The sequence below is a fragment of the Salvia splendens genome, chromosome 5, assembly GCF_004379255.2.
Source record: "Salvia splendens isolate huo1 chromosome 5, SspV2, whole genome shotgun sequence".
Classification (NCBI taxonomy): Eukaryota; Viridiplantae; Streptophyta; class Magnoliopsida; order Lamiales; family Lamiaceae; genus Salvia; species Salvia splendens.
Genome location: NC_056036.1, coordinates 3,599,664 through 3,626,207, shown reverse-complemented (window position 1 = coordinate 3,626,207; position 26,544 = coordinate 3,599,664). Strand labels below are relative to the sequence as shown.

Here is a 26,544-nt window from a genome sequence, read left to right as displayed (position 1 = left end):
CCACCCGGCTGGGTGGCCAATTTTGTTCATAAAGAGTCCAGAGACTTCTGCTCGACCGGGTGGCCAATTTTGTTCATAAAGAGTCCAGAGACTTCTGCCCGACCGGGTGGATTTTATGTGCAATAATTCCAACCGGCCGGGTCCGTCTGACTGACGATTTTTAGCCCAGACGTGATTTTTCTGAAGGGAAATAAAAAAGAGAAAAGCTAGGGCAACGAGGGGGGATTCGGAACCAGCCGCAAAACACACACTCTCTCTCTAGGAAGCACTCTTGGAAGAAGATTGAAGATTCAAGCTTCAATTCCTCCTTCATTTGTAATCCGTATCATGAATTCCGTTGTTTGCCTTAGTTTTTATTTGTTTTCTACCATGAACATGAGTAACTAAACACTTTATGTAGAATTCTTGGTGAAGATGCATTGATTCATAGTTTTAATCCAATTAATTTCATTTTTATCTTGCTATTGTAATTGTTTGAATTATTCTCGTGCTTTTTCCTATCAATTGCTTGATCACCAATTGGGAGTGTAGGGTTTCTTAGAGTAATCGGGAGATGAAATAAATAATCTTGAAAGAGGAATAATTCACGCATTAATTCAATAAAACTCGGGAGAGTTGAGATTATGAGTGGGATCTTTAATCTAATCAAACCTTTGGGAGTTAGGTCTAAGATTTAGAAGGGGACTTCACTTATTACACATAATCTACAGATTTCTCACCCCGGGAGGGGGTTTAATCTACCTTTGTGATTGATTCAACAATTCTAGAGACTTTAAATGGTAAATTGGTTTTAATTGGGTTAGGCTATGAGTCGTGCATCGGATCCTTGAATTCTGCATATTTCTCCATCATCTTACACAGCTTTCTTAATTGCTTTCTTGTTAAGTGTTCTACTTTAATCTCTGCATTTACATGTTTTCAGTAGTTGTTAGTTTTAAAACCAAAATTTCTGATCGTCTGGATATTAGTTGAAATTAGTTCGTGGTACTTAAGTTGACACTTAATTGTCTATATGGGATACGATATACTCTTGCTTGCTATTTACTACGATAACCCCGTACACTTGCGGGTATTATTTGGGGTAAAATAAAGTTGAGTCAATAGGCCATCGTCCGCGCCATCGTCCGGCCCACTGTGGGCTACGCGGACGATGGCACGCGGTTTCGTTTTTTTATAAATAGAGTTCATTTGTAATTTCATTTCACGATTTCACTTTCGAAACTTATTACAATTACATAATTACTACGAAATAGATTCAAGTCCCAATAGTCCTATGTTTAGCGGAGAGGCGCGTTGGTCAGGTACAGAACCCGGCGAATATCGTTCGTTCGACGCCGACACCCAGTACGATCCCGATTTCAGTACGGAATCGTACGGGTTGTCTGACATAGAGCCGTCTCCAAACCGACCAAGCGCTCCCTCCCCCCGTGACGCCGCAGCGGCCGATCCCAAACCCGCCGCGACCGCTTCCGCTCCAGCCAAAAAGAAGCGGAACCGGCAGAGGGCGCAGAAGTTGCCGCCTCCCGGAAATTGCGATGAGTACGCCCCCGGCCGTAAACTACACCGACGACGAAACCCTCATTTTGGCCCGGTGTTGGGTAGATATATCGGAAGACCCGATTTTCGCGAACAACCAGAGGCAGGTCGCGTACTGGGAGCGCATCGCCGGCCTCTACAATGAGGCCAAGCCGCCGACCGCGTACAAGCGCAAACGTGAGCAACTCTGCAAGCACTGGGATCAAGTGAAGAAGCAAGTGAACTTGTACGCGGCAGAGTTCGAGAAGTTCACGCGGGCACATGGGAGCGGAGAGAGCTTAATCGACGTGCGTGCTAAAGCGCTGTTGTCGTACCGGTCGATGTACGGCGACTTCAAGCACGAGGCCATCTGGGCGCTCTTGAGGGACAAGCAGAAGTTCCAAGGTGGAATTCTGCACACTGGTGCGCTGAAGAGGACGAAGACCACCGAAGCTGGTGATTACACGAGCAGCGGCAGCGGCAATCACCCGGTTGACCTCAACTGGACGTACGTGGATGAAGGGAGTTCCGGCACACCGGTGTCCTCCCGACGTCCTCCCGGCGTCAAGGCTGCGAAGGCCAAGGGGAAGGGGGCCGCGACCTCATCCTCGACCGTTGCAAACCCATCTCTGTTCCCGGAAACGCTCCCGACCCAGACGGCCACCGCGTTTGAGTCGTTGGCAACAGCGTCGATGGCGAGGACGTTATTGCAGACGCACAAGGCCCTCAAGAAGTGTACCGACCCCGACGAAGCCGAATATCTCCGGGCGTTAATCGATGAGCTGCGTCAGAAGTTGGGAATTGCACCAACTTAGTTGTTTTTTTTGTAAGTTGAATGGTGTAACTTTTTTATTAATGCGTCGCCATTTGTTATTTAGACGTTTTTTATTTACTCGTTACTTGTTATTTGAAAACATTTAAATTAATTAAACAAAACAATAAAATGATGATGTGGCGTGCCTTAGGGTGCCCCACTGCAGGTGGGGGTGAAGGAGGATAAAACTGATGACGTGGCGCGCCATAGGGCGCTCCACTGCTGATGCCCTAAGTCTGATTTAGTAAATATATTACGCCGTGCACATATAATTACAATAGTCTTATTGCTTCGTCACTGCAAAAAATATTCTTTAAAGACATTTTTAATACAATTAAGAATGCTAATTTGTGTTTCTAAATGTACTACAATGGGGCGTCCTATAGTCTGCCCTATAGGGCACCCTATCCTCCGTCACATCAGCATTTTATTCTCCTACCCTTCCACCTGCAGTGAGATGCTCTATAGTCCGCCCTATAGCATTTTATGTAAATGTAGGATTTGCTTTTATACTTCTATTTTGTATTTAATTTTTATGTATGCTAACATGTCAAACAAAATAAATAAAAAGCACCACAATTTAAAGGCAAATCCTACATTTACTTAATTAAAAAAAAGTTACAAAAGTGGAAATAAAAAATAAGTGCACTACAAATAACGAGGCTAGTCTAAAGCATTCCCAACTAGCGCTGGAGATTCTCGATCATTTTCTTGAGGTATTGGGCTTCCTCCGGGTCGTCCGTCTGCCTAAGGGCGTTGTGTGTGTCCAACAACGTCCTCTGGTTGGCAGCCCTCACCAATCCCCGTATGCATGTGCCGCACCCGAAGTCGGGGCTGGGGCCGGGATCAGAATTGGGGTCGGGGCCGGGTTCTGTGAGGTCGTCACCTCCGTCTTGCCCTTGTTCTTGGCAGCCTTATTGCCAATGGGACGTCGGGAGGACACCGGTATGCCGGAGCTCTCATTCTCGTACATCGGCTGGTTGAGGTCCATCGGAGGTGCGCCGCTGTCGCTGCTCGTATAATCACCGGTAGCGGTGTTCTTCGTCCTCTTCCTCGCAGACGATATGGGCAGAATCCCTCCTTGAAACTTCTGCTTCTCCTTCACGATGAGCCAGGAGGAGTAGTGCTTGAACTCGACGTACAGTGAAATGTACGACGTGAGCACTTTATCGTGTACATCATTCAAATTCTCGCCGCTGCCCTGCCCCCTCAAGCACTTTGTATACTCCGCCGAGGATAAATTGAGCTGCTTCTTGATTTGATCCCAGTGCTTACGCAGCTGCTCCCTCTGATGCTTTACGAGGCCGCCGCCTTGGCTTCGTTGTAGCGATCGGTGATGCGCTCCCAGTTCGCGATTTGCTTTTGATTGTTGGCAAACACTGGATCCTCTAAAATATCAACCTAACACTTCGTCAAAAGAATGCTTTCTTCGGGGCTGTAGTTCGTCCTCCCTGGGACGAATTCTTCATTCACCTCTGGAGGCGGCAACTTCTAGGCTCGGTGTCTGTTCCTCTTCTTTCGCTGCTTTGGCGCGGATGCCGAGGCAATGACAGGGGAGGCGGGGCCGGCGGCATAGGCGCGATCGCGAGCGGAGGGACGGGTGGGGGACGGCTCCATGTCAGAGAGCCCGTACGAATCCGTGCTGAAATTCGGATCGTACTGGGTGTTGGAGTTGAGGGGGCTGCATTGGTCAGGGTTCGTACTCGGCCACCGTGCACTACCGCTGAACATCGGCAATCTGTCGGGACTATTTGGATTTGGGAAATCACCCGAATTCATTATGAATTGATGAAAATAGAGGAAGAGAGAATAGAGGAGTGTAGTAGAGTGAATGAAAGAGTGATTTATTTATAGAATTATGAAGGGAAAAAAACGCATGCTATCGTCTGCGTCGCCCGCAGTGGGGCGGACGATACCGCAGACGATGCGTGTTCGAAGGCTCATCGTCCGCCTTGCTACAGTGGCGGACGATAGCACATCCGATGCATTGGGCAGACTATCATCCGCCCCACTGTTGATGCTCTAATAAGCGTTTTATATATTGTTGGTGTCTTAACTAAAATAATTAGAGCTATGACGCAAATGAAAGCGTCCTAAAAGAGCAAAAACTTAAGTTAATTTGTCCTTAATTTAGGGACACTTTCTTTTGCCTCCTAAATTATTGTTATTTTTTAAAATTTACCAACACAACTAATTATATCTCGATTTTTGTATCCATACATTTTTTTTCTTTTTAGTAATGCTTCACATTGTCGAACTAAAGTGCAAATTAAAAGGATTATTTCACATTGCGTAGAAACTTAAAAGTATAGTAGCTCTTCATAAGTTTGCACATTCCTTTGAGGATAATGTGATTTGTAGTAGAGGGAGAGGGAGAGGGAGAGGGAGAGGGAGGTGACAAAAAGAAAAGGAAAATAAGAGTCGACACTTACAGTATTGTTGGTTGTGTTGCTACCTTCAAGGAACGATTGCCACCGACTGATGCAATATTTCGTTATATACTTTAATTATTTGTCGTGCACTAAATACAAAATCTTAGATACATCGTTGCTTCCTAGGAGTCACCCATCTTACAATGGTAAGGTCTCCTCGAAAATGCAATCCAATACCTCCATTCTATTAGAATCTCTCTTTTGGTCCATTTCAATTGCAACAAGATCTGTCCCTCCGTTGCCAACTGCGCTATGTCCCTGCAGACAAATTTGGACCATTTCTCGATTTATGCGTTTGCACAGGGACCATGCTAATCCATGCTCCCTGTGTGTGTTTTTAGAAATATGAGTCGCTATTTATTCATGCTTATGCACCTACAATTACTCTCTACTTTTGCATCGAATGTTACAACTAACTTATATAGATGTGCTATATTCGCATCACTTGATCCATTTTAGTTAGATATCCACTGGAACCCATTTTATTTTCATTTTATACAAATTGCACTGTGGCTAGTTGTGTCATTGTCTTCCAGCAGTGATTCATGGCCAATTAAGATTCATTGTGAAATTCACGCTGTCTTTTTGGGATTACCCGTCTTAAAATCTATTAATCTCTTCTGGCCAATTAAAATCGTACTAATAGAATTGGGATAGCTTATATATATATATATGTTTGTCACTCTAGTTCGCTCTCTGATATGGGATATGATTTGCTCCCATGGCATCACTTAATCCTTTTTTTAATAGATACTATCAATCAGAACCTAATTTATTTTAATTTCATAAAATTATCATTGCACTAATATATAATAAACAACTACCAAGTATAATTTGTTACGTGAGTTAATTTGGGAAACTTTATAGTTATCCATCTTATTCAGAGGTCCCATGCCAGAGATACCTTGTCATTATATGGTACCAATAGCCAGCCAGCTAACAATATTGTATAAATGCATTAGCCACAGGGACGGACCCAGGCATGGGCCAAGCCGCCGCTCCAGCGGAGGCTTAGCCGGTGCCGGTAATCCCATCAATGGCTGCTTGTGTCTACATTTCTTGACAGGAAGGAGGAAGGTGAGGAGAGAGGGAGAAAGAGGTGAAAGTGAAAAAATAGGGTAGATTTAGAGAGTAATTATGACAAATTAATTTTTACAGCTGTGTGGGTCCTACGTTTAACATCTTTTGTTTATTTTGGGAATACAGTATATACTACTGCTATAATTCTTAACTTCTTTATTTTTTAGACTATATATTTTTATCTTTTACTTCTTACCTTCTTTATTTATTTAAAATTTTTATAAAATGACGAAAACACAATTACAAATTGAATTTCAAATACAAATTTCATATATTTTTATATGGTATAATATTCATTTAAATTAAAAAACTTAGTAAAATTTAGGTCACAGTTTGATAATGTTTGAAATCAGAATATTGAATTGTAAACTTTCAATTTTTGGTAATCATCACCTTCGATTACAAAATTTTGTTGTTTTATAGTACTCCCTCCGTCCTGTTTTAGGAGTTCCGGTTGATCAATTTCCCGCTGTAGGAGTCCCTGTTGGGATAAACTAATAAAAAATGCCTTCAAAGTAAGTAAAAAAGTGTTGAAAGTGGGTCTCAACATCCAGTACAACATTTATTTATTACACACTCAAACACTTTCTTAAAACATGTGTACGACTCAACCGAGACTCCTAAAGTGGGACGGATGAAGTAGTAAGTTTAGCACCGGCTTATTCAGAATTCTGGTTCCGTGCCTGATTAGCCATATAAATTTTCAATAGTAAATTATATATATGTTGGTGGGATATCACTTTAGGTTGTCAATTGGGTCATTTTAAAATACATCTATACATCGATATACAAAAATTTATAAGAAAGTCGACCTTAGTACTCTTGATCACTGATTTGATCATGAATTATTATTTATTCAATATTTTGGTTTTCTTGGAAGGTCCAAAGAAATTGGATTATATTATGTTAACTCAACTTAATAATGCTACTATTTTAGTCTTAGACACGTTTAATTAGACGGATGGGATCCCCTGCTGTGGTGGGAGCAGGGGCTGCTGTGCCTCTCCCATACAAATATTTTAATATTTAATTCAAATTATTAAAAAAAAAAAAAATTTAAAATATTTTTTGTGAGGAGCAGCAGCCCCTGCTGTGCTCCCACCACAGCAGGGGATCCCATCCCTTAATTAGAGGTCTATGGATTTGTTAGAGCATCTCCAATAGGTTAGGACGTCAAATAGCCCTCAAATAGCCTTCACACTGCCACATCATCAGCACTACAATTCTCCTGCCACATCAGCTTGCCACATCAACTGGACATCAAATAGCCCTCACATAGCCTTCACACTACCTATCCACATCACTAATAACAATTATATAATTTAATTTACACTTGTATCAACATACGGAATTTAATTTACGAGACAAATACGGAAAATTCGAATAATAATATTAAAATTTAAAAAGTACATTAATTTTAAAAAAAAGTACAATAATATAAAAAAAGTACAAAAATTAAAAAGTACTGTAATTTAAAAAAGTAAAACAAAATCACTCATCGCCGCCGTCCTCGTCTCCGTCGTCGCCCAGCGCTTCTTCACCGTCGTCGCCGCCGCCTCCGTCGCGGCTATTCCCGCCGGTGTCCCTCCTCATCGCCTCCAATTCTTCACGCTGGCTCTGGAGCAATACACGAAGAAAATCCTTCACCTCGGGGTCCACCGCCGCTTGGAAGTCGGCTAAGGTCTTCACCATTTGAGCGCGCGTTTGTTGGCGCGCGAAGAATTTGAGCTCCTCGGTAGACCTGCCGAGGGGGGATGCCGAATGGACGTCCTGGGAACTCGGGGTGCCCCCCCTCGCAACCTGCTGCACCCGCCTTTGCCCAACCGGGCGAGGTCGGCGACCGAACGACCGAGGAGTCGGGACCTCCTGGGCCGTCTCAGGGAGGTCTGACGAACCACCGCTGCTGCCGCTATAATCTCCGGTATAGTTCAGTCTCTGCCTCTTCGGCCAGCCAGCGTCGACGCCTGCCCGGAATTTCTCCGACTCGTTGAGCACAACGTAGCAGTTCCAGTAGGTGAACTCATAGTACTTCTTATCCGGATCGGGGTAGGCTCTCTCCGCAATCCTCCTGCAGTCTTCCTCTGTTTGGCCACTGGTCTGCATGCGGAGGGCGTTGGCGTACAAACCCGAAAATCGAGAGACGCCAGCCCTGATTCGGTCCCAGCACTTCCGGACCTCCTCCCCGGTGCACGGTCTCCCTTCAGGGCAAAATGCCCTGTAGGCTGCGGCTATCTTGGCCCACAAGTTGACGATCCTCTGGTTGTTCGAAACCAGAGGATCGTCGCAGACACTCACCCACGCCTTGGCAATCGCAACGTTCTCCGCGTCTGTCCACTTCCTCCGGCCCCGGATTTCGGCTTGGGGCTGCGACGACTCGCCGACCTTCTTCGCCTTGCCCTTCTTCTTACCCCGCCCTACTCCCTGGCTTTGAATGAGAGTTTCCGAAACCTCGTTAATATCAAAACCCAAGTCCGCTAAGGAGAAGGTCTCCGTAAACTGTGCATTCGTTGGGGTCGATGTGTGCGAAGAACCGGTGGAAAAATAAAAAATCGGCCGATAGGCGTTGTCCCCCCCGTGCGTCCCCTGCGCCGGGGGAATCATCTGTTGCGCCGGTGGCTGCATGCCGGGTGCCCACCCCGGCATCATCTGCATAGGGGGCTGCATGCCGGGTGCCCACCCCAGAATCATATGCTGCCACGGGTACATGGTGTAGTACCCGCTCATCGGAGGCCAACCACCTCCCCCAGGAGCCGGGGAAGTATGAGACCCTGCCCCGGGAGTCGGGGGCGTCTGAGACCCTACACCGGGAGGCGGGGGAGTCTGAGACCATCCCCCGGGATTAACTGGAGTACCTTCGTAGTTGTTCTCCATTGCTCGTTATTGATCTTGTACAGAAAGTAAGGTAGAGAGAGAGTACTCGTTAAAACAAGTGGTGCGAATGAAAATGAGGTTCAACGCGCGTATATATAGTGTTTTCGAAAAAAAAAAAAAAATTTAAATCCGACGCCGGTTTGGCGCCGATCCGGGACGCACAATGGCGCCCGTGAGGATCGGCGTCGGAACCGGCGTCAGCGCGGAAATCGGCATGGCGACGCCGATTTCGCCCACGCCGGTTCCAATGGTTCGGCGTCAAACCGGCGTGGGCGAAAAATCGGCGTCGCGGTGGTGACGCCGGTTATTGGAGATGCTCTTAGGGCTTGAACAAGTGCACCCATTGTTTGGTCATAAATTTGGGTAGGCTCAGAGTATTTATATTATGTTCATGTAGATTCTGTATTGTTTTAATCGCTTTTGCTAAAAAGTATTCCCTCCGTTCCATGTCCATTCCATGTTAATAGAGTCATTTTTCTATTTTGAAAGTTTCAAGTTAATTGAGTCATTTCTATTTTTAACAAAAAGTAATTCTTTTTTTTTTACTTTATTCTCTCTTATTTTTTTCACCATCCATTTAATATACTATTCTTAAACTTTATACTAAAAAAATGACTCTATCAATAAGGAAGGGAGGGAGCACTGGTACAAGTGTGGTAGCTATATTTCGACCTATAATAAACATTTGTTTTATAACGAGTTTTAAACATTAATGTCGAAAATATCACTATACACGTGAGTCCGAATTGGAATATATAAGCAATTATTGCAAAAAATATGTGTCAGTATTAATTGGATTCCAATTATCAAAACAATATGATGACTTTTGCAGAAGAAAATTACTTTTATAATGACATCTTAACTAGTTGATTTGTTCTTTCTATAATTAACTGAACTTTTTAATAATTAATTGAGTATTAAAAATTTATAGTGTAATTAACCGAAACATTTTTATTCCATGTATAAAAATCCTAGTATTTGTTAACTCACTAAAATGAAATTAATAGTGTGAGCCTTGAGGCCAAACAAATGAACACGCAAACCAAAAAGTAGGGTATATCCCGATTGTAATCCATAATAGCATGGATTAAAAACCTAATAATTGAAAACTAAACATGTCTAAACTTACAATATTCCATATGCTAATTAGTAATTTCACGGTTGAAACTTGAAAATGACTATATATACAAATCTATATATCGATCTGAAAGGTTGATAACCTTAAAATAGTAATTGAATTTTAAAAGCTTTTTCTTAAATAAAAGGAATAAAAAGAAAAAGAAAACGAAAAGGAAAAAAAAGAAGACAAGGTGATAAGGAATTTTAGGCTGTGGTGAACAGGTTGAGAAAATATGTGTGGCCGCAGTTTGAGAATCTTCTGTCCTGACTAGATTTCTAGAAAAAAAAGTGTATTTTTAAAGAAAAAGTTACTCCATCCGTCCCCGAATAAGAGTCGTTAATTTCCTTTTTGGGCCGTCCCCCATTAAGAGTCACTCTTCATTTTTACCATAAATGGTAGTAGGTCCCACATTCCACTAACTCACTCCACTCACATTTTATTATAAAATCAATATAAAAAAATGGGTCTCACATTCCACTAACTTTTTCAACCAACTTTTCTTTACATTTCTTAAAACTCGTGCCCGGTCAAACAACGACTCCTATTAGGGGACGGAGGGAGTAATATTTAAAAGAGTAAATATTTCTCGATAAAGGAAAAGTGAAACTTATCAATTCACTATTCTGGCTAGGGCTGGCAAAATATACCGAAATACCGCACTTACCGTACCGAAAATACCGCATTTTTGGTATACCGCATTTTTCGGTACGGTATGATACCTTACCGTTAGATTAAGGTACGGCAAAGGTATGAATTTTGCATATACCGCATCATACCGCATTATACCGCAATTACTGTATATACTGCAAAATTGCGGTATATACCGTAATTTTGCGGTATATACCGTTAATAATTATATATATTTAATATATTTATTATTTATAAAATTATAATATTTAATATATTTATTATTTATAAATCAAACAAGTATGATTTGCGGTATACCGCGGTATACCGCAATACGGTACGGTATACCGCAATGTCGGTAAGGTAAAGGTTTTCAAATATTGACATACCGAATTTTTCGGTATACCGCGGCATACCGAAAAATTCGGTAAGGTATAGGTATGACATTTTCTCATACCTCAATTTTCGGTGCGGTATACCGTACCGTGCCACCCCTAATTCTGGCAAAAGCTAATAATCTCTGCAAATACTGATTTTCTAAAGCCAAAAAGTTAATACTCCTTAAAAGAGTAAATATTTCTCAATAAAAAAGGTACTAATATTGATTAATTAATAATTCTGGCAAAAGCTAATAAATAAATTTTCCAAAATATCTACTTTTAGGCTGTTATTAGGCATTCATTTTTGGGGTAGGTATACATTATTTGGGGTGCAGCTACTCCTAGCGAATTGAATACGGAGCATTTGAAAACGTTATTTACTTGTTTATTATTAAATCAAATAAAATAAATACTCCCCCCATCCCATAGTAGATTCACATTTGGGGATTGACACGAGATTTTAGGAGGTGTTGTTTTGTATTTTAAGTTAAAATAGAAAATAATATGTTTATATTAATGTGAGAAAGAACTTTTTCTAAAAAAGGAAATGTGACATCTTTTGTGGGACAAACTAAAAAGGAAAGTGCAACATCTACTATGAGACGGAGAGAATATTATTTTTATATATAGGTTTGGAATTTATTTGAGTCAATAATCTTAAACAAGCTTTATGAATGCTCTTTCCGTCCATAATTAAAAATCTCTTTTTTGCTGTGAGTTTTAAGAAATACTATAAAAAAAGGTTAAGTTGAAAAAATTAGTAAAATGTGAATATCATATTTATACATTAGTTTTATAATAAAATATGAATAAAATAAGCGAATGAAATATGTGACATACTTACCATTTATAGTAGAATAGAAACGAGACTCCTATTGATCGACATACCAAAATGACATAAAGGATTCATATTACACATAACATTTACTCTTCATTTATATGAGAACTTAGAAATTGTTATTTAATGTGTTGAGTGAAGAGATAAAATCAGATTGAATATATTAATAGAGAGGAAAAATAGTTCAACGTACTAATGAATGTTTGTTGATTAAAATAATGAAGATCTAACCAATTTTATTTGGGCATATTACCCTTATATTGAATTTAATCAAAAAATCAATTTTGTAGGAAAATGACTACTAGTACATGCTAAAAAGTCTCCTTCCGTCCTAAGGAAGAGTACCCCTTCCTTGGACGGCATGAGATTTTATACAACTTTATTTTGTGTGTTGAGTGGAGAGAGTAAAATAAGAAAGAGGAAATAAAGTAGATATAAAGATGTTTCTGTTTTAAATAATGGGTCATCTTGGTTCGAACAAACTAAAAAGGAAAGTGAGTCATCTTTAGACTTTAATGAGACGAGAGCTACTATTTTATACCACATTTAAAGTTGGTGGTAACAATCTGAACTAATTTATAGTTGTACTGTTCTATTAGTCCCTTTTATAAACAAAAGATCAGAAATATAGGTTAACTTTCAAGTTGAAACTCGAAAAATCAATTCAGTCGATTCTAAAATTGGAATGAGTTAGAGGAGCTATCAATTTAGGTTTGCATTTTTGCTGGCATTAAAAGATTATCCATTACGCCATTGACAATGGGGTCCAATGGTCAACTGAGAATTTCTGAAATAAAAGAGATTAAAAATTAAAATCCCTCTAATATAATCATAATTATATTTTCTTCAGAATTAAGTTTGGAAAATTTATCAAGCAATATACCAAAATTGACACTAGCATACCAAACATATCATTTATCTTCAAATTTACCCAACAAAATCTTTTCAGTTCACCAAAATTATAGTACTACTTCAATATTATGTTCACTCTCTGATAATTCGAGGAACGAAGCAAGATTTTACAGCAAGGAAATGGTATCAAAATATGGCGAAGAGAGAAGCTACATAACATGAAACAATAGGAAGTTAGGAACATAAAGAGATCAGAAACTTCTGTCACCTCTTCTTCCTCTGTTAAGATCACATTTTGCTGAGATCAATTCCGGCCTTCTTAGCCACTGCATCGAGTCCATTCTTCTCGATGGTCTTTATAGCTTTGATTGACAATCGCAACTTCACAAAGCGCTTCCCGGCTTCCCACCAAATCTTCTTATACTGGAGATTCACAAATTGCCTCCTTATGGTCCTGTGGTTCGAGTGGGAAACCCTGTTCGCCTTGTTTGGTTTTTTCCCGGTGAAGGGACAGATTCTCCCTGTAATACAAACCCAAACAAATTGATTAACATGAAATCATTCCATAACAAATTCAATGAATTACTTTTACACGCATAAGTTTCCCCTCTTAAGCCAGATAAAACATTTCATATACTTCCAGTTCGTCTGCTTCGGTTCATCAGTTCTGATAAACGTATCCATGACAAACCACTAGCTAACTGACCATCCTAGTCCATAGATAAGTTCTACTTCCAAGAACAGAAATACCTCTAGTTTCATTGCAATGCTAGGTGCTGCAACCATCTATGTGTCTTAGCCACTCGAGATTAACTTATTCCGACAACTCTAATCACTCATACCCGACCGTGCTGACACAAACATGGATATGAGCTAAACATGACAACAGGTAGCTGAGATCAACATGAAATCATTCTATAGCAAATTTAATGAATTAGTTTTACAAGGATAAGTTTCCCCTATTAATCCAGATAAAACATTTCTGATAATTCCAGTTGTCATCAGCGTTTGAGCAAGCTTTACAAATGAACCTCTCATTTTCATAAACATAATTCAAAGGAAAAATCAACTACAAGACCAGACCAGTCAGTACCTTCAATCACATTAAAACAGAATAATTCACAAAATTCTTCACATTAAAACCCTAAGCTATCCAAAAAAGGCGTAATAGAAGAACTAGAACATCAACCTCTCTCAAATTCATAAACACAATTCAAAGGAAAAATCAGCAACAAGACCAGACCAATCAGTACCTTTATTCACTTTAAAACAGAACAATTCACAAAATTCTCCACATTAAAGCCCTAAGCTATCCAAAAAAGGCGATATAGAATAACTAGAACATCAAATTTAACAACACAAAAGCGCGCAGAAAGAGAATCGAAGAAAAATTACTAGCAACGGGCTGAAGAGAAGGCCTGAAAGGTGCCGAAATTGTGCAAGGGGTAGTTTCGAAGGCTGTGGTTGAAATTTTGATGCCGCTCAGCTGGGATGAAATGAAGCCAATGTCTGAACTCAATCTCGAACTCTTCAGAGAAATTCTGGAAACGTGTTGGGACTTCGCCGCAGGCACACTCATCATTACCGGTCGTAGCGTAGCTGTTACCGTCGCCATTGTGGAAGATTTGAGCTTTTTGAGTTGTTTTGTTGCGCTTTGTTTTTGCCAGAAAGTGTTTGAAGGAAGGATTTGCCAGAAAGTGTTTGAAGGAAGGATAAGATAACAGAGAGTTATATTTGTAAGTTGGACCCTCAATTTTGGATTTTATCACATTGACCCCTATGTTTATCGTTTGGGTGCGAAATTAATTAAAGAGAGTTTGGTTTGATAATACATGGAGTAATTAATTATGATAAAATGATGGCTATGGCAATGTAGTACAAGACTGTTAAAAATTCTCAGTATAACATAGTAATTGATAAAACAATCCACTGTAATAAAAAATTAAAGTTTGATGAATAATGATAAGATGGCAATGACCCTCCAGAAGATCAAATATTTTACTGAAAATGAATGGATGCTCCCCACCAAGAATAATAAATGGACCAGCATTTACTAGACTCAGCCGCTACCGGTGCAATCAAACTATTAATTCAAATCTTATAAATCATATACTAGTAAATTTCTTCATCGTTTTTAATGACTACATTATATAAATCATGATATTATAGACCTTATGCGCCAAGTTTCTTCATTATGAATAAAATAAACTTTGAAGAAGGCAAAAATTCTATCATGATGGAAACAACTTTCATTCACTTCACTTATTCAGATGTGATATTACTACAATTTTATGCATATTTATTTCTACTCTCAGCCAATGCATCAACCAATTTGTCAACTGATGCAGAAGCTCTTCTTGCCTTCAAATCAAGAATCACTTCAGACCCTCTTGACAAAATCACAAGAAATTGGTCCGCCTCCGCCTCCGCCTCCGCCTCCGCCTCTGCCTCTGTCTGCAGCTGGTATGGCGTTTCCTGCGGCGCCAGAAGGCGAGTCACGGCCTTAAGTCTCTACAATGCGAGCCTAGGAGGCACCGTGGCTCCACATCTTGGGAACCTTTCTTTCCTGAGATCCTTGGACCTCGGCCTCAACAGATTCACGGGCCACCTGCCCCGTGAACTGTCTAACCTAGGTCTCCTACAAAACATATACCTCGACTTCAACAACTTCACCGGAGATTTACCTCCATGGCTTGGCGCGTTGACGCAACTAAAAGAAGCCACCCTGCAGAACAACAGTCTTGGCGGTGTCATTCCAAATCTGCTCAACCTTTCGAACCTCGAGAAACTTGATGCTTCTTACAACGCGATCACCGGCAATATTCCAAAAGAGATCGGTAACCTTTCCCGCTTCAAATCGTTGGACTTGAAGTATAACCAGCTGACGGGATCAATACCGTCCACCATTTTCAACATGTCATCTTTGGAAATGCTTGACCTTTCAGCAAACAACCTGTCGGGGAAGATTGTGATACATGATCTTCCCCGACTGGAAGGCCTTTTTCTCTCTCTTAATCAACTTTTTGGTTTGATCCCGTCGAGACTCTTCAAGTGCACATCGCTGCAGCGCTTATCCCTTTCGCGTAACCAATTCAATGGAAGCATACCGGCGGGGATTGCTAGTTTGACCCTTCTGAAGAACTTGTATCTTGGGACAAATAACTTGCAAGGTACACCATCACCATCCCGTCCGCGATAAACCGTCTCATTTTGCCAAAAAAATAGATATTCACAATAAAATCTTTCATTTCGCTTTACTATTTTTGATAATGATCTATTACATTTCTTAAAACACGTATGTATGTTGCAGGAGGTATACCACCAGAGATAGGCAATCTATCAAGATTGGAAATATTGAGCATGGCACAAAGCTCACTCATTGGGGAGATTCCTTCATTCATCTTCAACATGTCTTCTCTCAAAGAGATAGACCTTGGTTACAATAGCCTCTCAGGAAGAGTTCCACCAACGCTTAATCTTCCTAATCTTGAGGTGATTTTTCTTAATAGTAACAATCTCACCGGTGAAAGCTTGTTCGGCCTACTTGACTGCCGTAAGGTTCGGCTTCTCCAGCTCTCGGAAAACCTACTCACAGGCCCCATGCCTAAAAGAGTTGGAAACATGAGCCAGCTCAGGTTTCTCTTTCTAAATGAGAACAAGTTGACTGGTATGTTGTCCTAAATGTACTACTATTTTATCACATTAACCTCGAGAGGCTTACAATGTCCTACAATGGATTCAACGGTTCCGTCCCTCCTTCCATTTTCAATATCTCTACACTAGTCGAGCTGAACCTCGCGTTCAATAAGCTGAGCGGAGAGCTCCCACCAGCCATGGGATCTTCCTTGGTTAATCTCGAGTTGTTGTATCTAAACAGCAACGGCTTCACTGGGCCGTTCCCGAGCTACATAGGAAATGCTTCTAAACTATCTCTTATAGAGATAGGCAACAATTCCTTCACAGGTGTTGTACCCGATTTTGGCAACCTTCGCCTCCTCAATACACTCATATTGGCAGGAAACCATCTAACAGGGGAATCTCCGGGTCAGGACCTCAGTTTCGTCTCGTCTCTCCAGAACTGCCAGTATCTGGGGAGGCTAGACTTCTCATTGAACAAACTCAACGGAATCATCCCACGTTCAGTCGGGAATCTATCTGCCTCCCTGCAGTACTTCAGAGCATCTGGTTGCGGCATCAAGGGCTCGATCCCACCTGGATTCGGAAACCTTAGCAGCCTAACAGCAATAGAGTTGGATAGTAATGAGTTAAGAGGGTATCTACCAATAGAAATAGGGAAATTACAGAATCTAGAAGCATTATATCTTGAAATAAACAAATTGGAAGGGAGGATACCATCTCATCTTTGCCATATGACTAGATTGGGAGACTTGTACTTGAGCAACAACATGCTTAGTGGTGAAGTACCTTCATGCTTGGGGGAGATGACGTCGCTTCGAAGAATCTTCTTAGATTCCAACAGATTCATTCGTTCATTGCCAAATTTGTGGAAACTCATTGATCTCTGGAGTTTGAACTTCTCGAACAACATGCTAACCGGACAGATACCACCGGAGATACAGAACATTAAAGTCCTCGTAGATCTCGATCTTTCCTCGAATCAATTCTCAGGCGATATCCCAAGCTCGCTCGGAGAGGCAGAGTCTTTAGAGACTCTGTCCCTGGCTCACAACAACCTTCAAGGAAGCATTCCTCCGTCGCTTCAGAATCTACGAGGCTTGCTGTCTCTAAACCTTTCGAATAATAATCTGTCAGGATCGATCCCGAGTTCACTAGAGACACTCAGATATCTGAAACAGTTTGATGTATCGCGTAACAGACTGGAAGGGGAGATTCCGACGGGAGGTTGCTTTTCTAACATGTCAGCATCATCATTCATGCAGAACTCCGCACTCTGCGGCGTGTCTCGATTTGAAGTGCCTCCATGCAGAGGAGTCCGACGTGGTAAACAGATCAAATATGTTTTGGTGGCTGTGGTGTTTGCAGCAGCGGCTGTCGCTATCTGGTTTGTGTTGAGGCGGCGGGGAAACAGAGTGAATGAACATAATCATGAGATGTCAGTAGTTTTGGCTTGGAGAAGAGTATCATACCGGGAGCTTCTGGAGGCGACAGACGGCTTCAGTCAGGTTAATCTGCTGGGGAGAGGAAGCTTCGGGTCGGTGTTCAAAGGGATTCTTCCTCCTGATGGCCTAACCGTGGCAGTTAAGGTTTTCAATGAAGAGTTGGAGAAGAGCTTCAGCAGTTTTGAAGTGGAATGTGAGATACTGAGCAGTGTCCGTCACAGGAATCTGGTTCGTGTCGTTAGCTGCTGCAGCAACGTAGATTTTAAGGGGCTGGTTCTTGAATTTATGCCTAATGGGAGTTTGGAGAAATGGTTGTATTCGCATAACTACTGCTTGGATTTGCAGCAGAGATTGAATATAGCAATTGATGTTGCGGTCGCGCTTGAGTATCTTCACCATGGCGGTTTGAACCCTGTTGTTCACTGTGATCTGAAGCCGAGCAATGTCATGCTAGACCAAGATATGACGGCTCGTGTATCTGATTTTGGAATTTCTAAGCTTTTCGAACAAGGAGAAGCTGTGAGGCACACGGTCACGTTGGCTACGGTTGGATATATGGCACCAGGTGGTGATATTATTTTCAAATATTTAGGTTTTAACATTGAGTGAACTACAAAAAAAATCTTTGTTGTAGTTCAGTCTTTTAGGAGTAACATTTTGTTTGACTCTGTGACGAACGTGCAACAGAATATGGATCAGAGGGGAAAGTGTCGACGAAGGGGGATGTGTACAGCTATGGCATTCTGGTACTGGAGATGTTTACGAGGAAGAAGCCGACAGATGATATGTTCAACGAGGAAATGAGGTTGAAAGAGTGGGTAAGTAAGGCAATGGAAGAAAATGCAGAGATTGAAGCGGTGGCGGCGACTGGTTTGTTATCTAGAGAAGATGAACATTTAGGTGCAAAGGTGCAATGCATCTTGTCCATTTTTGAGGTGGCCTTGGGGTGTCTTGCCATGTCACCAAGTGAGAGAAGTAACATGAAAGAGGTTGTGATTTCTCTCAACAAGGTAAGACACCACTTTCTAGAAGCTACTACAAGGCTTCCTCGGGCGGGAAGAGCTAGAACAACTTAAGGCACTCACAACGCAGGCCACAAATCCGGGCTAGGCCTATACCACAGATTGGTCGATTCCATGTTGCTTGGACCAGTCCGCGCATGTGGCACAATCCTCACTCCCACGCAATGTACGATCCGTGCCCATGCCTACGCCTCTGGCCTTGCCAAATGTTGTAAGTGGTTGCGACTGCCCTTTAATTACTACTATAAGCCTATATCGATACTTGCTAAGATTTCCTATTTGCAAAATTTACATAATGCTTCCACAAATTTTGAGAATGTTTACATGATATGTAGTTGAAATAGCATAGATTAATGATTTTCATGATTAAGAGCATCCGCAATGGCGGACTTCCGCGCGGAATTCTCACGGACGTCTGCCATTAGGCGTGCCCGCCACAGATACGGAATTGGGCTGAGGACGTCGCAAGTCCGCGGCGTTAAGCGGAATTCCGCAGGGACTTCCGCCATTGCGTCGATTCCCGCGGAATTCCGCGCGGAATTCTGCTTTATTTCGTTTTTTTTATTGCGTCGAGTCCGTGCATTTGCCGACATGCGCCAAAAAAAGCCCACGTTCGACTCCAGAACGATATTATTGAAGAAGTGTGGCAGCGTAGGGGTCGTCGTTGATGTAGTTTTTAATTATTGAAATGTATTTTTTATTTGGTGAAATGTACTTTTCTTATTTTAATAGAATTTTTTTCTTATTTTCGTTGAAATTTTAATTACGTAAATTGTTTACTTTCGGAACTTGTTTAATTTGTGAAGTTGTGATTTTTTTAATGTGGGAATTCCGTCGGGAATTCTGCGGGGGAATTCCGCCACTGTGCAGTGGGAAGTCCGTATGACGTGGCAGTACAATGAGAAGTCCGTATGACGTGGCAGGAGGTGTTTTTGGTAATTCCGCGGGGAATTCCGTCGGGACATCCGCACCACTGCGGATGCCCTAATAGAATAGTTTTTTTTGGCCAAACAGTAACTTACTAGTTTTTTTTTATTTTTTATAAGAAGGCACAGCACAATAGTCAATAGTTATGGAGTTTGCACTTTGCAATCAAGTGATAGAAGATTTTTTGTTCAAGAAATATCATATTCTATTTAATAATATCTGGCCAAATCGTTATCGATCTTTTTCTTTATTGGAAAAAAATTGACCATCTTTTCTACGAAAAGGGGTGGCTGGCTTTACATTATCTAGTAGTTTGATATTTGAATGCCCAAACTTCTTCAAGCAATAGGTCAATATATATATGCTAAATATTTATCAATTATAATTAAATTGCTCCAATAGTTTCCTTTTCGTTTTTTTTTCGACTTTCAGTCAACTCGACCTTTGGAGGTTTCCTTAACTTTCTTATTTATTAATTTAATTATATATAAATTGATTAAAAAATTTATATGTATATATATGTAGCTAGGTTGAAAAAGTACTAACAAGTGAGACCCACAAAATAGTATGGTTAAGATTGTACTACTATGGCATGGAAAAAAAGGTTTTTCAAAATTGTTTTTTTGCTAGCGTGACACAAGTGGTGAGTTTTTTCTTTCCACTAGTAGGTGCCCAATATATCTAGTCCTAATCGATATTTTGTGGTTGTGATTTTTTTTATTGAATTGTGAAATGTGGTGAAATATGATAATTGAGATACGTAACAATAACAATGTGTGTACATCCTTACTTTTATAGAATCAACACTCTTACATTTGGAGTGATTGAGATTGGCAATTTGGCACCGCCTAAGCCGGACTTTAATCGTATAATCATATCAAACTTTATTTCAATTTGTTAAAAAAATTAAAACTCTACATATATAGGTCGTTGACCTATGGTATATACATATTTAATTAGAATATCCAGTATATACATAATTGTGAATTATTAATGGATAACCAAAGAATGAGAAAAGGACGCAAGTTTTTAAAAGTGGATGGATATGGGATGGTAAACTAATGCCCTAATTTCCAATTAAATTTTGTTTTTTTGCAGCTATATATGAAAAAGTGAAATAAATGAAGATAATGATTAAAATTGTGCAGTAAGTAGTAACCCCGAAGACGATAGATCCTTCTTTCTTGGTAAATACAATTTGGTATTATTTGGATAAGGATTGACTTCTAATTTGTATAGAAATTATTTAATATATAGCACTATAATATTTTTCAAATCTCGTAATAGTAGATCGACACGAGTTTAAATACAAAAAAAATAATTAAACCTGCAAAAAAAAAGAAGAAGATGGTTAATTTTAGGTGGTGTCCTAGTCGATTAAGTCAAATTTCGATCCATTACTCACACTAACCAAATTATAAGATGCTTTTGTCGAAAAATAAAATTGAAAAGTAAGATGCAAATTATTTCCACGTCGTTACTCGGAAAAGTCAGACAAAATATTTGGCTTCAATTTTAAAAATAAGATACTTACTATTTTAATTTTTAAAAGAAGATTCTCATCCAAAAAACACTAAAAATAAAGGGACAGCAGGTTGCAGCACATATTTTTGATAATAATATAAGTAAAAAATATCTAGGATGGAAAATGACTAATATCAGTCTGATAGTCAAAGACATGGATGGCATGGAACGCAACTAAGTCTTAATTGAAATATATATATAAATTTGTTTTGCCCCCACAAGTCCAATATCCTAATTTTCAAAGTATTTATTTTATTTTCAATTTTGAGAAAGTCTCAATTTTTATTCAATAAAAGCTGCTTTAGCTCCAATAAAATTGTTGTCTTATAGTAGTACTAACTAACGTAGAAAATAGATATATTGTCAGTTGTCAGTAGGAGTAGTAGAAGCCAATAAAAGGGTCATAGCCACGAAGGTTTCATACACATTTGTGAAGAAGGAAAATAGAGAGCAAAAGTGAGGTTGAAAAATGGAGGAAGAAAAGGGCAATGGATACACAGAAGATGGAACAGTTGATCTTAAAGGAAATCCTGTTCTTAGATCAAAGAGGGGTGGATGGACTGCTTGTTTCTTCGTCGTCGGTAATCCTTGCGTATATTCTATCTCGTTTCTTACTCCCGTATGAAGTTGTTAAAGATATTCACATGTGAGTTTGAGTTGTCTCTTGTTGAAAACACGTAGTAAAAGCGCTTAGTGAGTCAGTTTGGAGATGGAACTTCACTATAATTTGGCTAATCTCCAATTTATAAATGGAATATACTTAAATGGATGAGACTATACATATTTTCGTGAAATTTAAATGGATTATGGTTATTTCCACCATTTTAAGATGTGTCAAAAGGTTTCATCTTTTTGATAGAACTCCTTTCCTCGACCATTTATTTCTACTAAGTTTTGGATTCTTTTAATAGACCACTAATTTCCCTATTCTGGACCATTGTTTGATTTTTTAAGTGTTTCGGTATTAATTTTAATTAGTAGTTCGTGCAAAAATAGAATTCTCTTTTTTCTATTCTGATTTGTTCACTGATATGAATCTCGTTTCACTGTTACCTAATAAATATTGAGGTTTAATAATATGCTTAAAAGTTTCATATATATCCTAGTTATGGAGTAACCAATTACCAAGACATTTGAAAAATAAATAAATAGTAGTACTAAAATATATAAAAATAAATCATACTTGCTTAAAATAAATCCTAATCAATAATGTTTAAACAAAAGGAAGATGAAATTGATAGTGATATATGGGAAGACACTAAAAGGTGATATAGTAGTACTATTAACTTAAAGATCGTGTGTGCTGAAGTATCGTCAATTTTTCAGCTATTTTATTTGACTTGTGCCCACCATGAATATTTAAATATTTATACATATATATAACTTGAAGTTCCACAAGTTAAGTTAGACATGTCATTGCATTTTTATTGCTAAATGAAATCGACAAGAAACTAAATCATGTTTTGCTTTATCAATAAAAGGTTATAAGATACGTCTAAATCAGACCCTTTGATCGGTCAATTAATTGGCACAAGGTGTGCATCTTTACATGAGCTTTTTTTGTGATAATTAATTGACCAATAATAAGTTGTACTACAAATCGGCCTATGATTTATAACTATTTATAAGCCTCCTAACCAACAGGCAATTATATAGAAAAACAGATCCTTTGATAGGTCAATTAATTGGCAGTAAGATCTACTCCATCTTTACATGATCTCTTTTATGATCATTAATTGGATAATAATAAGTGGTATAAACCTACCTACCAATAATTAATAACTATTTATAAGTCTCCCAACCAACAGGGAATAGGCAATTATGAATAAAACAGATACACACCAAATGGACATAATATATATATATTTAAGGGTTAATAATATCTATAAAAATTGATCAAAATGCATATTTTAAAATTAAAATAAAATTTAAATAAAGGGTTATTTGCTGAGATGCAGTATACGAAGTGTTTGAGCGTATGGCCTACTATGGTATATCCACAAATATGTTCATATACTTGACCAAGAAATTGCATCAAGACACAGTTGAGTCAGCCAACAATGTGACCAATTGGGTCGGAACCATTTGGATGACTCCGGTCTTGGGTGCATACATTGCCGACGCACTCTTGGGTCGTTACTCGACTTTCCTCATTGCATCTGGAATTTACCTTTCGGTATGTTTACTTGCTACAATTACACATTTTGTGTCATTTTGCTAATTCATTACTACTATCTTATTGTATTGTCAAGTGTGAAGGACTTCATTTTTCCAAGTCAAGTGCAGTTTTCGAGTATGATATTTAATTAGAAAAATAAGCAAGTTGGTTTTGGAGTCAAGTCAACAATTAGGTATCTCGAATTTATTTTTCAATGTGAGTTGCTGAAAAATTAATAGATTCAATTTTTGGTGCAATAATTTGCTCTACCAATCATATTTATGCAGCAGCTGTAATAGTCACATAAATTTAATACTACTAGTTAGATATCTCATCTGTCCTCAGTCTTCATTTAGTTAAAGATAGTCACTCACAAATTGTGGTGCTTATATGAAAACTAGTATTTCTCTCATGCAATCCACACAGTCTAATTAATTAACCATATTATTGTATATTAATCTTTAAAAAAATCACTCTATTGATAAAAAAAAATAGGGCGAATGAATGAAAATACTTTTAGATTTAACAATCTAAACCTAACAAAAATAGTAGTAATAGATTTAACAAATGAGGTTTCTTTAACCTAATTATGAAATACTTTTAGGTATAAAAAAATGGTCAAACTGTTTTTTATTATCAATGTATATAATCATCAGCAATAAATGAATTACTTTTAGGCTAATTGAACAATAATATCATTATGCATTTTACCAAAACAATAGCATTTTCAACTAGATCCGTCCACAAATTCATGGCCATAATACTTCACAAAACTTTTCAGTATTTATAGAGTAGTGCTATTTGGTCATAATATATTATGGTCGACATTAAATTTCTAGTCTTTCAATTAAGTTTTTTTTTGTCTAGCATTTAACATCATCTAATTATTTTATCATTAAGTTACGAATATGTTCCTATCATGACAGCCAAGTAGCTTTAATCTTTCTTCAAATAGTTTTTAATAGTACATATTAGGTAAAGAGTTAAGATTCCTTAAAAAGGAACTAAGATTCGTTTCCCTTTTTCTTTGGTTGGTTTGTTATTAGATCTTATGGTCTCAGAATTCATTAGTCTTTCAAAACAGTAATTATTAGTGCTAATTATCAATTGTACAAATCAATTCATTTTGTAATATGATTGTTTGAATTAATCAAATCTAATTACCCTTAATAACAGGGGATGTCCCTCCTAACTCTATCAGTATCAATCAATCCACTAAAGCCCAGCCCATGTTCGGATCCAAGTGGGCTGAACTGCAAAAAGCCCACTACACTCCAACTAGGCGTTTTCTTTGGGGCCCTATACACACTGGCGCTGGGCACCGGCGGCACGAAGCCCAACATATCGACGATCGGCGCTGACCAGTTCGACGAGTTCGAGCCGAAGGAGAAGGCCCAGAAGTTGTCCTTCTTCAACTGGTGGATGTTTAGCATATTTTTTGGGACACTGTTTGCTAACACGGTGCTGGTTTACATCCAAGACAACGTGGGCTGGACTCTCGGTTATGGGCTCCCCACTATTGGGCTTACTATTTCGATTCTCATATTTTTGGCGGGAACGCCCTTCTATAGGCACAAAGTACCCGCGGGCAGCCCTTTCACGAGGATGGCAAGGGTCATTGTGGCTGCCCTTAGAAACTGGAGCCTGCCCGTCCCGGCCGATCCTAAGGAGTTGTTTGAGCTTGATTTGGAGGTTTATGCTAAGAAAGGAAAATACAGGATTGATTCCACCCCCACTTTGAGGTTAGTGTTTATAAAGGACAAATATTCGGAAAAATCATAAATTTTGGTCAAGTCTCGGTCCGTCCTGCAACTTTACGATATCAAACTTAAACTATGAATTTTAACATTTTTTCCAAATTTTCAATGAAGAAATATTCTAATTTCTTATTTGTAATACGTTAATGACTTGTCGCATTCAAATTGATGACATTATTAAGTTATTTGTGATGTGTTTTGAGAAAAATGATGAAATTCATAGGCGGTCTTATCTTAGAAAATTTTTCGAATGCCACATTAAATACAATTTCAATCGAATTAGATCCCGTGAAAAAATTAAGAAACCATTAAAATTCATGATTTTACGGTTTATTTTTTAGAGTTGTGGGCGAATTTGACCAAATTTGGTTTGTGTAAAGGACTAGATTTAAAAGAAATCACTTATAGTACTTATTAGGCGCAATTCACCAATTTGCTTTTGTGTACACTTTGTAACAAAATAGTCATATGTATGGTGGCATAATTCTTTTCTCCACCACTCATAATTTTCTTTGGTGAATTGATGCAGATTTCTTAACAAAGCATGTGTCAAAAGCAACTCAACCAGCCCCTGGCTGCTATGCCCCGTGACTCAAGTAGAAGAAACCAAACAAATGCTAAGAATGATTCCAATCTTGATAGCCACAATAGTGCCAAGCACAATGATAGCTCAAATAGGCACCCTCTTCATCAAGCAGGGCACAACCCTCGAGCGAAACATCGGCACCTTCGTCATCCCTCCGGCCAGCCTAGCCGGATTCGTGACCCTCTCGATGCTCATCTCCGTCGTCCTCTATGACCGTTTCTTCATGAAGCTCATCCGGAAATGGACCAACAACCCTAGAGGCATCACCCTCCTCCAGCGGATGGGCATCGGCATGGTCTTCCACATCGTCATCATGGTCGTTGCCTCCTTGACCGAAAGGCACAGGCTACAGGTTGCCAGGGCGAACGGCCTGGTCGAGAATGGGAATCAGGTCCCGTTGTCGATCTTTGTGTTGCTACCGCAGTTCGTGCTGATGGGAACTGCGGACGCGTTTTTGGAGGTTGCCAAGATTGAGTTCTTCTATGACCAGGCGCCAGAGAGCATGAAGAGCCTCGGGACTTCATACTCCACTACCAGCCTGGGAGCAGGAAACTTTCTCAGCAGTTTCCTGCTCTCGACTGTCACCAGGATCACTGGAGGTGATAACCATCAAGGGTGGATAAGGAATAACCTCAATGCGTCGCATCTTGATTACTACTACGCGTTTTTCGCCATCTTGAACCTCGTCAACTTTGGTTTCTTCCTCCTTGTCGTCAGGTATTACGTATACAAGGCAGAGGTCTCGGATTCCATGAGCGTGCTTACGCAAGAACTCGAGGGATCAAGACAACATGTTTCAGATTAGTGTTGTTACACTTTATAATTGAGACAAATAAAAAAGTAAACAAAGAAACAAAATTCTACCAACCTCTATCTTTTTTCTCGACATACAACTACAAAAGTACATGAAAAGTATAGAATAAAGCAAATTTATTTACATTCGGCACTCTAACTAGATTT

The 26,544-nt window shown here is 39.5% G+C and overlaps 4 protein-coding genes across 4 annotated transcripts; 3 read left to right on the top strand and 1 right to left on the bottom strand.

Annotated features, from left to right (window-relative positions):
• Window positions 1-12,565: 12,565 nt before the first annotated feature.
• Window positions 12,566-14,235, bottom strand: LOC121803678 (50S ribosomal protein L28, chloroplastic-like). The gene is made up of 2 exons (XM_042203315.1): window positions 13,925-14,235; window positions 12,566-13,050 (listed from the first exon to the last, which is right to left on the bottom strand). Exons 1-2 carry the CDS (start codon window positions 14,142-14,144, stop codon window positions 12,818-12,820), a joined length of 453 nt encoding a protein of 150 aa, XP_042059249.1. The 5' UTR covers window positions 14,145-14,235; the 3' UTR covers window positions 12,566-12,817.
• A 530-nt stretch (window positions 14,236-14,765) lies between these two features.
• Window positions 14,766-16,210, top strand: LOC121802858 (probable LRR receptor-like serine/threonine-protein kinase At4g36180). Its single transcript, XM_042202553.1, has 2 exons — window positions 14,766-15,699; window positions 15,840-16,210. The coding sequence occupies exons 1-2, from the start codon at window positions 14,766-14,768 to the stop codon at window positions 16,208-16,210; spliced, it is 1,305 nt and encodes a 434-aa protein (XP_042058487.1).
• A 40-nt stretch (window positions 16,211-16,250) lies between these two features.
• Window positions 16,251-19,265, top strand: LOC121803676 (receptor kinase-like protein Xa21). Its single transcript, XM_042203311.1, has 2 exons — window positions 16,251-18,175; window positions 18,298-19,265. The coding sequence occupies exons 1-2, from the start codon at window positions 16,252-16,254 to the stop codon at window positions 18,684-18,686; spliced, it is 2,313 nt and encodes a 770-aa protein (XP_042059245.1). The 5' UTR covers window position 16,251; the 3' UTR covers window positions 18,687-19,265.
• Window positions 19,266-21,350: 2,085 nt separating this feature from the next.
• On the top strand, window positions 21,351-26,451 carry LOC121803677 (protein NRT1/ PTR FAMILY 5.2-like). Its single transcript, XM_042203314.1, has 4 exons — window positions 21,351-21,664; window positions 23,042-23,259; window positions 24,418-24,983; window positions 25,528-26,451. Exons 1-4 carry the CDS (start codon window positions 21,553-21,555, stop codon window positions 26,387-26,389), a joined length of 1,758 nt encoding a protein of 585 aa, XP_042059248.1. The 5' UTR covers window positions 21,351-21,552; the 3' UTR covers window positions 26,390-26,451.
• Window positions 26,452-26,544: the final 93 nt, after the last annotated feature.

Excerpts from the sequence above, each read along its gene's own strand:
- LOC121803678 (XM_042203315.1), bottom strand. The coding sequence starts at position 14,144 with ATGGCGACGGTAACAGCTACGCTACGACCGGTAATGATGAGTGTGCCT. Across the intron at positions 13,051-13,924 it reads TTCTCTTCAGCCCGTTGCTA|GGAGAATCTGTCCCTTCACC; the intron begins GTAATTTTTCTT and ends TTTGTATTACAG.
- LOC121802858 (XM_042202553.1), top strand. The coding sequence starts at position 14,766 with ATGGAAACAACTTTCATTCACTTCACTTATTCAGATGTGATATTACTA. Across the intron at positions 15,700-15,839 it reads TGGGACAAATAACTTGCAAG|GAGGTATACCACCAGAGATA; the intron begins GTACACCATCAC and ends TGTATGTTGCAG.
- LOC121803676 (XM_042203311.1), top strand. The coding sequence starts at position 16,252 with ATGTCCTACAATGGATTCAACGGTTCCGTCCCTCCTTCCATTTTCAAT. Across the intron at positions 18,176-18,297 it reads GGTTGGATATATGGCACCAG|AATATGGATCAGAGGGGAAA; the intron begins GTGGTGATATTA and ends AACGTGCAACAG.
- LOC121803677 (XM_042203314.1), top strand. The coding sequence starts at position 21,553 with ATGGAGGAAGAAAAGGGCAATGGATACACAGAAGATGGAACAGTTGAT. Across the intron at positions 23,260-24,417 it reads CATCTGGAATTTACCTTTCG|GGGATGTCCCTCCTAACTCT; the intron begins GTATGTTTACTT and ends CCTTAATAACAG. Across the intron at positions 24,984-25,527 it reads GATTCCACCCCCACTTTGAG|ATTTCTTAACAAAGCATGTG; the intron begins GTTAGTGTTTAT and ends GAATTGATGCAG.